Below are 11,348 nucleotides of genomic sequence, written 5' to 3'. Positions count from 1 at the left end.
CCGGTTCAGTTTTGGGGGGGTTCTGGGGAGATTTTGGGGGGGTCCCGGTTCAGTTTTGGGGGTCCTGGTCAGTGGAGGGGGGGTCCTCGTTCAGTTTTGGGTTGGTTTTTGGAGGTCCCGGGTCAGTTTTTGGGGGTTTTGGGGGGTCCTGGGGAGATTTGGGGGGGGTCCCGGTCAGTGGGGGGGGGGGGGGGGGGTGGGTCCCAGTTCAGTTTTGGGGAGATTTTGGGGGGTCCCGGTTCAGTTTTTGGGAGGTTTTGGGGGTCCCGGTTCAGTTTTGGGGAGGTTTTGGGTCATTTCCGGGGGTCCCGGTCGGCGGGGGGGGTCCCCAGCCTCTGCAGGCGCCGCCGCCGCAGCTCGGCCGTGTCGGGGCCCTCCGGGGGGCTCGGGGCCCTCCCGGGGCTCCTCGGCGCCTTCGGCCTCCTCCTCATCCTCGGCGGGGGCCGCATCTGCGGGGACACCGGGGGCGGCCGGCTTGAACCGGTTTGGGCCGGTTCAAACCAGTGCAGAACCAGTTTGCACCGGTTTGGACCAGTTTAACACAGGACACAACCAGTTTAACCCAGTTTGCACCAGTTTAACTCAGTGCAAAACCAGTTTGTCCCAGTTTAACACGGGGCAAAACCAGTTTAACCCAGTTTGCACCAGGGCACAGCCGATTTGGATCAGTTTGTACCAGTTTAACCCAGTTTGACCCATTTCGTCACCAGTTTTATCCAGTTCAGCCCAGTTTAACCCAATTCAGCCCCAGCTTAACCCAGTTCAGCCCCAGTTCAGCCCAGTTCACCACCAGTTTAGCCCAGTTCAACCTAGTTCACCCCCAGTTTAACTCAGTTCAGCCAGTTCAGGCCAGTTTATCCCAGTTGAGCACCATTTCAGCCCCAGTTCATCCCAGTTTATCCCAGTTCATCCCAGCTCATCCCAGTGCATCCCAGTTTATCCCAGCTCATCCCAGTTCATCCCAGTTCAGCCCAGTTCATCCCAGTGCATCCCAGTTCATCCCAGCTCATCCCAGTGCATCCAGTTCATCCCAGTTCATCCCAGTTCATCCCAGTTTATCCCAGTTTATCCCAGTTTATCCCAGCTCATCCCAGTTCATCCAGTTCATCCCAGTTCATCCCAGTTTATCCCAGTTCATCCCAGCTCATCCCAGTTCATCCCAGCTCATCCCAGTGCATCCCAGTTTATCCCAGCTCATCCCAGTTCATCCCAGTTTATCCCAGTTCATCCCACCTCATCCCAGTTCATCCCAGCTCATCCCAGCGCATCCCAGTTTATCCCAGTTCATCCAGTTCATCCCAGTTCATGGCTCTCTCTCACCGCTGGCTCCGGTGGCTCCCGAGGGTCCCGGGGCTCCTCCGGGGGGGTCTCGCGGGGGGGGGGGCGGCCGGGGGGCGCCTCGGGGGTCCTGGGGGGGGGGGGGGGGGGGGCACGGGAGTCACCCCAAGGGGGGGGAGGGGGGGTGGGGAGCACTGAGCCCTCCCAGTGCTCCAGTTCATTCCAGTCCCTCCCAGTGCTCCCAGTGCCTCCAGTTCATTCCGGTCCATTCCCAGTGCTCCCAGTCCATCCCAGTCAATCCCAGTGCTCTCAGTCTCCCCCAGTCCATTCCCAGTGTTCCCAGTCCCTCCCAGTCCATCCCCAGTCCCTCCCAGTCCATCCCCAGTCCCTCCCAGTCCATTCCCAGTCTGTCCCAGTCCCCCCCAGTCCCATCCCAGTCCCCCCCAGTCTCTTCCAGTCCATTCCAGTCCCCCCCAGTCCATTCCCAGTCTGTCCCAGTCCATCCCAGTCCGTCCCAGTCCCCCCCAGTCCGTCCCAGTCCCCCCCAGTCCATCCCCAGTCCCCCCCAGTCCATTCCCAGTCCCCCCCAGTCCATTCCCAGTCCCCCCCAGTCCCTCCCAGTCCATTCCCAGTCTGTCCCAGTCCCCCCCAGTCCGTCCCAGTCCCCCCAGTCCATCCCCAGTCCCCCCAGTCCATCCCCAGTCCCCCCCAGTCCATCCCCAGTCCCCCCCAGTCCATTCCCAGTCCCTCCCAGTCCATTCCAGTCCCCCCCAGTCCATTCCCAGTCTCTCCCAGTCCATTCCCAGTGTTCCCAGTCCCTCCCAGTCCCCCCCAGTCCTCCCAGTCCCCCCCAGTACCCGATGGTGGCCAGCACGCCCAGGTACTGGTTGATCTGCAGCATGGCGGCGTCCAGCAGGGTGTGGATGTTGTGCAGGCACTGCAGCCGCGCCTCCAGGTGCTGCCGCTCGTGCCCCTCCATGGCCCGCAGCTCCTCCTCCGTCAGCCCCGCGAAGCCGGCGGGGGGCACGGGCATGGGGGGCACCCCTGGCGACGGGGGGCACACAGGGGGTCAGCCTGGGACCCCCAATTCCCAGCCCTGAGATCCCCCAGATCCCAAATTAGCAAATTCCCAAACCCCAGATCACCGGCATGGGGGGCACCCCTGGTGATGGGGGATTCAGCCAAATCCCAAATTCAACCAATTCCCAAATTCCCAGTCCTGGGATCCCAAGCCCCCAAATTTCCAAATCCCAAATTCCTGAATTCCCAAATCCCCAAACCCCCAATCCCCAAACCCCAAATCCCTAGTTCCCAAACCCCCAAATCCCCAACCCCCAAATTCCCAACCCAACATCCCCAATCCCCAATTCCCAAATCCCAATCCCCAAATCCCCAATCCCAAAACCCCCATTCCACCCCAAATCTCCAATTCCACAATTCCAAAATCCCCAATCCCAAATCCCAAATCCCCAATCCAATTCCCCAAATCCCCAATCCCAATTCCCAATCCCCAAACCCCAAACCCCCAACCCCAAATTCCCAACCCAAACATCCCCAATCCCCAATTCCTAATTCCCCAATGCCAAAAACCCCATTCCCAACCCCAAATCTCCAATTCCACAATTCCAAAATCCCCAATCCCAATTCCCCAAACCCCAAACCCCACAATCCCCAATTCCCCAATCCCCAAATCCCAAAATGCCCAATCCAATGCCCGTTCCTACCGAAGAGCGGCGGCCAGGGCATCCCCACCCATGGCGGGGGCAGCGGCAGCCCCGGCACCGCCCCGGCCCCGCCCGGCTCCGACCCCGCGGCACCGGGAACGGCACCGGGACCAGAACCGGGACCAGAACCGGGACGGGAACCTGCGGGACAGACAGGGATTGGGGTGGGAAATGGGGGGTTTGGGGTGGGAAATAATGGGGGTTTGGGGTGGGAAATGGGGGTTTGGGGGTGGGAAATGGGGTTTTGGGGTGGGAAATGGGGGTTTGGGGGTGGAAATGGGGGTGTTTGGGGTGGGAAATGGGGGGTTTGGGGGGTGGGAAATGGGGGGTTTGGGGGTGGGAAATGGGGTTTGGGGTGGGAAATAATGGGGGTTTGGGGGTGGGAAATGGGGGTTTGGGGGTGGGAAATGGGGGTTTGGGGGTGGGAAATGGGGTTTGGGGGTGGGAAATAATGGGGGTTTGGGTGGGGAAAGAGAGGGAGTTGGGTTTGGGGGATTTGGGGTGTGAAAAGGGGCAGGATGGGATTTGGGGTGGGATTTGGGGTGGGATTTGGGGTGGGTTTCAGATGGATTTGAGGTGGGATTCGGGGTGGGATTCAGATGGGATTCAGGGTGGGATTCGGGCTGGGATTCAGGCTGGATTCAGGGTGGGATTCAGATGGGATTCAGGGTGGGATTCGGGCTGGGATTCAGGGTGGGATTCGGGCTGGGATTCGGATGGGATTCGGGGTGGGATTCAGGGTGGGATTCGGGGTGGGATTCGGATGGGATTCAGGCTGGACTCACCAGGAGCAGCTCCAGCAGCCGCGGCAGCTCCGTCAGTGCCAGGCTGGGCCGGGGCAGCGGGGCCGGGGCCGGGCGGGAAGGGCCCCACGGGCGGCCAGAACGGGAACATGCCCGGGGGAAGGGAGGGAGCAGCCCCTGGGGAACTGCAGGGACAGGGCAGAGATGGGAGAGCTGCAATTCCCAAATCCCGACCCCAACGTGCCCGGGGGGAACGGGGGCAGCAGCCCCTGGGGAACTGTGGGGAGAGAGCAAAGCTGAGAGAGGCAGAAATCCCAAATCCTGACCCCAAAGGGAACGGCCAGAACGGGAACGTGCCTGGGGAACTGCAGGGACAGGGCAGAGATGGGAGCTGCAATTCCCAAATCCCGACCCCAAAGGGAATGGGAGAAATGTGCCAGGCTGGGATGGCACTGTTGGGATGGCACTGTTGGGATGGCACTGTGGGAAGGCACTGAGGGAATTCCCACACTGGGATGTCCAGGGGGAAACAGCCCAGGCTGTGCACGGGGCCTCTCCTTCTCTGTCCTTTTGTCCTCTCCCTGTCCCTTTGTCCCCTGTCTGGTCCGTCCGTCCCACTCACAGTTCGGGGCTGTGCTGGCGCTGCCGGTGCCTCCCCCTGTTCCCCTGTCCATCTGTCCCCTCCCCATCTGTCTGTCCGTCTGTCCCACTCACAGTTCGGGGGCTGTGCTGGTGCCTCCCCCTGTCCCCCTGTCCATCTGTCCCTCCCCATCTGTCTGTCCGTCTGTCCCACTCACAGTTTCGGGGGCTGTGCCGGCGCTGCCGGTGCCGGTGCCGGAGCCTCCGGGGCGGCTGTGGGGGCAGCGATGCCCTGAGCACGTCCATGCGGCACGTGGGGCACGTCTGCTGCGCTGGAACCAGGAGCGCAGGCAGCTGAGGGGTTAATAACACCCTAATTAATACCTCAATTAATGCCACCCCGCAAAACCCCCCTGCTTTATTCCCCTGGCCATAATAACCCGTTATTTAATTCCCCCCTTGTTCACTGTTGGCCCCCTGTCTGCTGCCCACTGGAACCATGAGCACAGGCAGCTGAAGGGTTAATCAACCCCTTCATTAACCCCATAATTAACCCCTTCATCAGTGCCACCCCAAAACCCCTGCTGCTCTATTCCCCTGGCGGTAATTAACCCGTTAATTAATTTCCGTTAATTAATTGGCCCCCCCGAGACCCCTCCATGTCCCTCTGATCCACCCAATGGAGTTTAACCCTTCCCCACTAATGAACCCATATTAATTAATCCTGAGTTAACTAATGACCTCATTAACTGCCACTGCAGCGCTGGGATTGGGATGGGATTGGAATGGAGATGAGATCAGTATCAGGACTGGGATCAGGATGAGGATTGGGATCAGGATGGGATCAGGATTGGAACTGGGATCAGGATCAGGACTGCCGTTGCAGGCTGGCAGAGCTGTGGCAGTGACCCCCCAAAACCACCCCCAAAACCATCCCAAAATCCCCAGCACCAGCCCAAATCCCAGAATGCCCCAAATGGCACCTGGTGTGGAAGATGTGGTTGCAGGGCAGGCGCTTGGCGCCCGTCACCATCTCCTCACGGCAGATGATGCACACGTTGTCCATGGCCTGCAGCTCCTCGGCCGTGGCGTCGGGGTACCTGCGCCAGGGGAACCCCAAAATCCACAGCCGATCCCAAAAAACACAGCTGGGGTTTTAGGGGTGGATGCACACGGGTTTTGGGGTTTTCTTTGGGGTCTTTGGGGGAATCAGGCACTCACAGCGTGTTCATGTTGCGGATGGCCCGGCGGGACATGATGGCGTCCGTGACGGCCTTCTTGAACTGCCTGAGGGGAAAACGGGTTGGATTGGGATCGGGGTGGGATTGGGATGGGGATTGGGATGGGAATGGGATTGGAATCGAGATCAGGATTGCATCAGGATCGGGATTGGGATTGGGATCGGAATTGGGATGGGATCAGGATGAAGATTGGATGGGATCAAGATCAGATTGGGATCAGGATCAGGATGGATGGATCGAGATTGGGAGCAGGACTGGGATGGGATCAGGATCAGGATCAGGCTTGGGATGGGATCGGGATTGGAGAGGGACTGAGATCAGGATCAGGATCAAGACTGGGATGGGATTGGGATGGGATCAAGATCAGGTCTGGGATCGGGATGGGACAGGATTGAGATGGGATCAGGATGGGATCAGAATGGGATCAGGATGAGGATTGCGATGTGGATGGGATCAGGACTGGGATGGGATCAGGATGGGATCAGGATCAGGACTGGGATGGGATCAGGATGGGATCAGAATGGGATCAGGATCAGGACTGGGATCAGGATGGGATCAGGATGAGGATTGCGATGTGGATGGGATCAGGACTGGGATCAGGATCAGGACTGGGATCAGGACCAGGATGAGCACCGGGTCCCCCACACGCGGCCTCACCTCATGGCCAGGTACATGGGGCGGATGGCGAAGAGCGGGAAGGTGTGCACCTTGATCATGATGGTCATGAAGGCCATGTAGAGCAGCACCTTGATCAGCCCTGGGAACACAGAGGGACATCTGGGACAGCTCAGTGACTAGGTGCGACCCCAAAGGCACCTGGGCCAATTCTGGGACAGGTGAGGCGACAAGGTGGGACCCCAAAGGCACCTGGGCCAATTCTGGGACAGGTGAGGTGACAAGGTGGGACCCCAAAGGCACCTGGGCCAATTCTGGGACAACCAAAGGTCAGCTGAGCGTGACCAGTTGAGCAAGTCTTGGTTGATCAACCCAGACCAACCAAACACCACCGACACTTCCAGTTTTGGTTGACCCCAAGACCAGTTCAACACCAGCACTTCGAGTCCTCGTTAATGAACAAAAACCCGTTGGAAACCAAGACTTTGACTCTTTGTTCATCAACCAAAACCAACTGAACACCAAGACTTCAACTCTCCATTGACTGATGGAGATCAACCAAGCACCACCAAGGCTTTGACTCTTCATTGACCAACCAACACCCCAACACTTCACTCCTCGTTAACCAAGGCCTAATTAACGCCCCCGTACCGGTGAAGAGCTCGGTGTAGAGCATGAACACGGCCTTGTTGTCCCAGGGGTTCTCGTTCTGCAGGTCGATGGAGTGCAGCACGTACTTGATGAAGATGGTCAGCACCATGGTCAGCAGGATGGCGTACTGGGGACAGCGACGGCGCCAGCTGGACACCCCGGCCTGCGAGGCTCTGGGACCCCCGGGACCCCCCAAACCCACCTCGAAGCCGAAGACGAGCTGCACGGAGGCGCCGCGGGTCAGGATGCTGTGGTAGGCGTGGCTGACGAAGAGGAAATCCAGGATGCCCAGGAGGAACATCAGGGCTGGGAGAGACACCAAAAATCAACAAAAGAGCCCAAAAAATCAACAGAAGGGCCCAAAAAATCAACAAAAGATCCCAAAAAATCAACAGGTCCCAAGAAATGAATGGGTCCTGAAAGACGAACGGATCCCATAAAATAAGCGGACTCCAAAAAATCAACAAAAGAGCCCAAAAAACTCAACAAAAGATTCCAGAAAATGAACAGGTCCCAAAATTGAACAGATCCCAAAAAATCAACGGATCCAAAAAAATGAACAGGTCCCAAAAAATGAACAAATCCCAAAAAATCAACAAAAGATCCCAAAAAACGAACAGGTCCCAAAAAATTAATGGATCCATTTTTCCACTTTGGGAACCACATGTCTAAATCCATATTTCCCATTTAAGGAAGTAAATCCCAAATCCATTTTCCTGATTTTAGGAACCACATCCCTAAATCCCGTTTTAGGCAGTAAATCCCTAAATCCATTTTTATCCCTAAATCCCATTTTTCCCATTTTAGGAACCACATCCCTAAATGCCATTTTTCCATTTTAGGAAGTAAACCCCTAAATCCCATTTTTCTGATTTTAGGAACCACATCCCTAAATCCCATTTTAGGCAGTAAATCCCTAAATCCCCATTTTGGGAACCACATCCCCAAATCTTTTTTTTTTTTTTTTTTTTATTTTAGGCAGTAAATCCCAATCCATTTTCCCACTTTAGGAAATAAATCCCCAATTCCCATTTTTACCCCAAATCCCAAATCCCGTTTCAGGAACTAAACCCCCAAATCCCATTCCCCACCCCACTTTGCCGCGGATCCAGGCCGTGTTTTCCCCCCACCCCCCCTCGTTAACGAACCCTGCTGATTACCCTAATTGGGCTTATCAGGCCCCAGCAGGCCCGGCTGCCCTGGGGCTGGTTTTTGGGGCTGTTTTTGGGGTTTTTTGGGGTTTTTTTGGGTGTTCCCCAAAGTGATGCAAACCAGGAGCACTCACAGACGATGCGGAGTGGAACAGCCACGAGATGTTGGGGCTCCTCTCCATCTGCGGGGAGCAAAATTCCATTTTTTATTAAAACTTGGGGTTGGGGTCATTTTGGGCTGTTTGGGGTAGTTTGGGTAAATTTTTGGGGTGGTTTCAGGCTGTTTTGGCTATTTTTTGGTGTCTCAGTTATTTTTGGGCTGGTTTTGGGTTGTTTTTGGGCTGATTTTGGGTTGGGTTTGGATTTGGGTTGCTTAGGCTGATTTAGGGCTGGTTAGAGCTGATTTGGGGATATTTTGGGGTTGGTTTTGGGCTGATTCTCAGTTGGGTTTGGTTGGTTTAGGTTGATTTCAGGTTATTTTTGGGGTAGTATTTGGGGTTATTTTTTGGGCTAGTTTTGAGCTGATTTTCAGTTGGGTTTGGGTTGGTTTAGGCTGATTTGGGGTTATTTTTGGGCTGGTTTATGCTGATTTCCGGTTATTTTTGGGTTTATTTTCAGATTAATTTGGGGTTATTTTTGGGTTGGTTTTGAGTTGACTTCAGGTTATTTTTGGCTGGTTTAGGCTGATTTTGGGTTATTTTTGGTTGTTTTCAGGTTGATTAAAGGTTATTTTTGGGTTGGTTTACGTTGATTTCAGGTTATTTTTGGGTTATTTTTCAGGCTGATTTCAGGTTGTTTTTGGGCTGGTTTAGGGTTATTTTTGTGCTGCTCTCAGGCAGGTTCTGGGCTGATCCTGGCTGATTTTTGGGCTGGATTTGGGGTTTTCTGGGCCACTTTTTGAGCTCTTTTCCCTGCTGCCAACACTCACAAAGTCCACGCGGTCCTCGGCCAGCCAGTGGAAGCACTTGAGGAAGAGGAGGAGGGTGAAGAGGGCGACGAAGCGCGGGCTGAAGTCGTCCCTGAAGACGGTGAAGGCCAGGCAGTCTCGGTCACCGCGTACCACGAGCGCTCCAGGAGGTGCTGGGGGACACAGGCAGGGAGGGGGTGCCCAGGCTGGAGCCCAAACGGGGCCCAGAATGCACCCCAAAAACCCTGGGGGGGCAAATCCACCCCAAAAACCCTGGGGGGGCAAAATTCACCCCAATAGTTGGGACCCAAAGACTCTTGGGGCTCAAAATCCCCACCCAAAGTGGCCCTGAGAGACTCTCAGGGTTTTAAATCCTGCCCTAAAATGCATCAATTCTCCCCCCAAATAGCACCAAAGGCCTTCCGAGGTGCAAATTCCCCCCCAAAATCAGCACCAAAAACCTTTTGGGATCCAAAATTCCCCAAAATTAGCCCCAAATAATTTCTGGGGTCAAAAATCCCCCCATAATCAGCACCATGAACCCTACTGGGGTCATAAATTCCTCTCCAAATGGCAACAAATGCCCCCAAATGGCACCAAAACCCCCTAAAATCAGCCCCAAAGACTTTCTGGGGTCCCAAACTGCCCCTAAGTCAGCCCCAAAGACTTTCTGGAGTCCAAAGCTGCCCCCTAAATCAGCCCCAAAGACATTCTGGGGTCAAAAGCCCCCATAATCAGCAGCAGAAATCTTCTGGTATCCAAAACTGCCCCCAATATCAGCCCTAAAAAGACCTTTAGGAGTCCCAAAGTCCCCCTAAATGAGCCCCAAAGAGTTTTTGGAGCCCAAAACTCCCCCCAAAATCAGCCCCAAACACTTTTTGGTGTCCCAAACTCCCCCCAAAATCAGCCCCAAACACTTTTTGGTGTCCCAAACTCCCCCAAATCATCCCCAAACCCTTTTTGGGGTCCCAAACCCCCCCAAATCATCCCAAACCCTTTTTGGGGTCCCAGTGCCCCCCAGTCTCTCACCTCCATCTCGGCCGCGCGCAGCTGCCCGAAGAACACCTTGCCCATGAACTTGCCAGCAGGAACACGAGCACAAAGGCCTGGATGTACAGCACCTGCAGGGCAGGACACCCCAAAAATGGACTGGGGTCACCCTGGGGGGTTTGGGACCCCAAAAATGGGATTTGGGGTCACTCGGGGGGGTTTGGGACCCTAAATCCATCCTGAGGGGGTTCTGGTACCCCAAAAATGGGATTTGGGGGTCACCCTGGGGGAGGCTGGGACCCTAAACCTATCCTGGGGGGATCCTGGTACCCCAAACCCACCCTGGGGGGACTTTGGTCAGTTAATGAGGGGTTAATTAGGGGTAATTAATAGAGAACAGAGCACTCACAGCCATGCTGGGGGCTGGATTTGGTCAGGTACACCACGGTGGGGTAGAACTGGTGCTTCAGGTAATAGGCATGGGCAACCACGGCCGTGGTGAGAGCCAGGCTGCCAGCCATGACCAGGGCTGTGCACAGCATGGCCTCGGCCTGAAATGGTCAAAAATAATAAATAATTAATATTTAACACTTAAATTAATCCACATTGTACCACAGGATCAGCCCTCAGGCTGCCAGCCATGACCAGGGCTGTGCACAGCATGGCCTCGGCCTGGAACACACAAAAATTATAAATAATTAATGTTTATTGTCAAAAATTATCCACATGTAATCCTAGATCAACCCTCAGGCTGCCAGCCATGACCAGGGCTGTGCACGCATGGCCTCGGCCTGAAATGGTCAAAATAATAAATAATTAATATTTAACACTTAATTAATCCACATTGTACCACAGGATCAGCCCTCAGGCTGCCAGCCATGACCAGGGCTGTGCTCAGCATGGCCTTGGCCTGGAACCCACCAAAAACAGGGGTTTAACCCCAAAGTAATTCCCATTTAACCCCAAAATAACCCACATTTAACCCCAAGTAATTCACATTTAACCCAAAATAACCCACGTTTAACCCCAAAGTAATTCACATTTAACCTCAAAAATCATTCCAGAGGTTTGGGGCTGGCCCAAGGTGATTTTTTTAGCTCATTAACGATTCCTGCGATAATTAAATGAGATTTTTTAAACCGAGCTCTCGGTCACTGCTGGTTCCTGTCCCACACTGTGCTGGCACCTGGTGTGCCCAGGTGGCACCTGTCCGTCTGTCCGTCTGTCCCCCTCAATGCCCCCCTACGTCCGTCTGTCCCCTTCCCTATCCCTCTGTCCCCTCACGCCCCTCAGCCCCCCATGTCCCCAAACCCTCAGCTCCCCCTATGTCCGTCTGTCCTCTCCCTGTCTGTCCCTCTCATGTCCGTCTGTCCCCTCACTGTCCCTCTGTCCCCTCAGGGTCCCCTCACGCCTCTCACGCCCCCCCCACCCCCCCTCACACCCGCGTCCCCTCCTCCCAGGATCCCCAA

The 11,348-nt window shown here is 55.3% G+C and overlaps 1 protein-coding gene across 1 annotated transcript; it reads right to left on the bottom strand.

Moving 5' to 3' along the window:
• Positions 1-229: 229 nt before the first annotated feature.
• Positions 230-11,129, bottom strand: SYVN1 (synoviolin 1). The gene is given in 22 exon segments (XM_063182501.1): positions 230-449; positions 1,321-1,411; positions 2,134-2,322; positions 3,003-3,143; positions 3,788-3,907; positions 3,999-4,022; positions 4,460-4,481; positions 4,539-4,594; positions 4,597-4,656; positions 4,659-4,678; positions 5,308-5,424; positions 5,546-5,611; positions 6,223-6,322; positions 6,832-6,958; positions 7,034-7,137; positions 8,113-8,164; positions 8,911-9,026; positions 9,029-9,062; positions 9,919-9,974; positions 9,977-10,010; positions 10,278-10,430; positions 10,927-11,129. Coding segments are annotated over 22 exon segments (1,716 nt in total). The 5' UTR covers positions 10,939-11,129; the 3' UTR covers positions 230-427.
• Between the last annotated feature and the right edge of the window lie 219 nt (positions 11,130-11,348).

The sequence above is a fragment of the Melospiza melodia genome, unplaced genomic scaffold (genome assembly GCF_035770615.1).
Source record: "Melospiza melodia melodia isolate bMelMel2 unplaced genomic scaffold, bMelMel2.pri scaffold_264, whole genome shotgun sequence".
In the NCBI taxonomy this organism is placed as follows: domain Eukaryota; kingdom Metazoa; phylum Chordata; class Aves; order Passeriformes; family Passerellidae; genus Melospiza; species Melospiza melodia.
The sequence above is the reverse complement of the archived record's forward strand: the minus strand, read 5'-3'. Positions and strand labels throughout refer to the sequence as shown.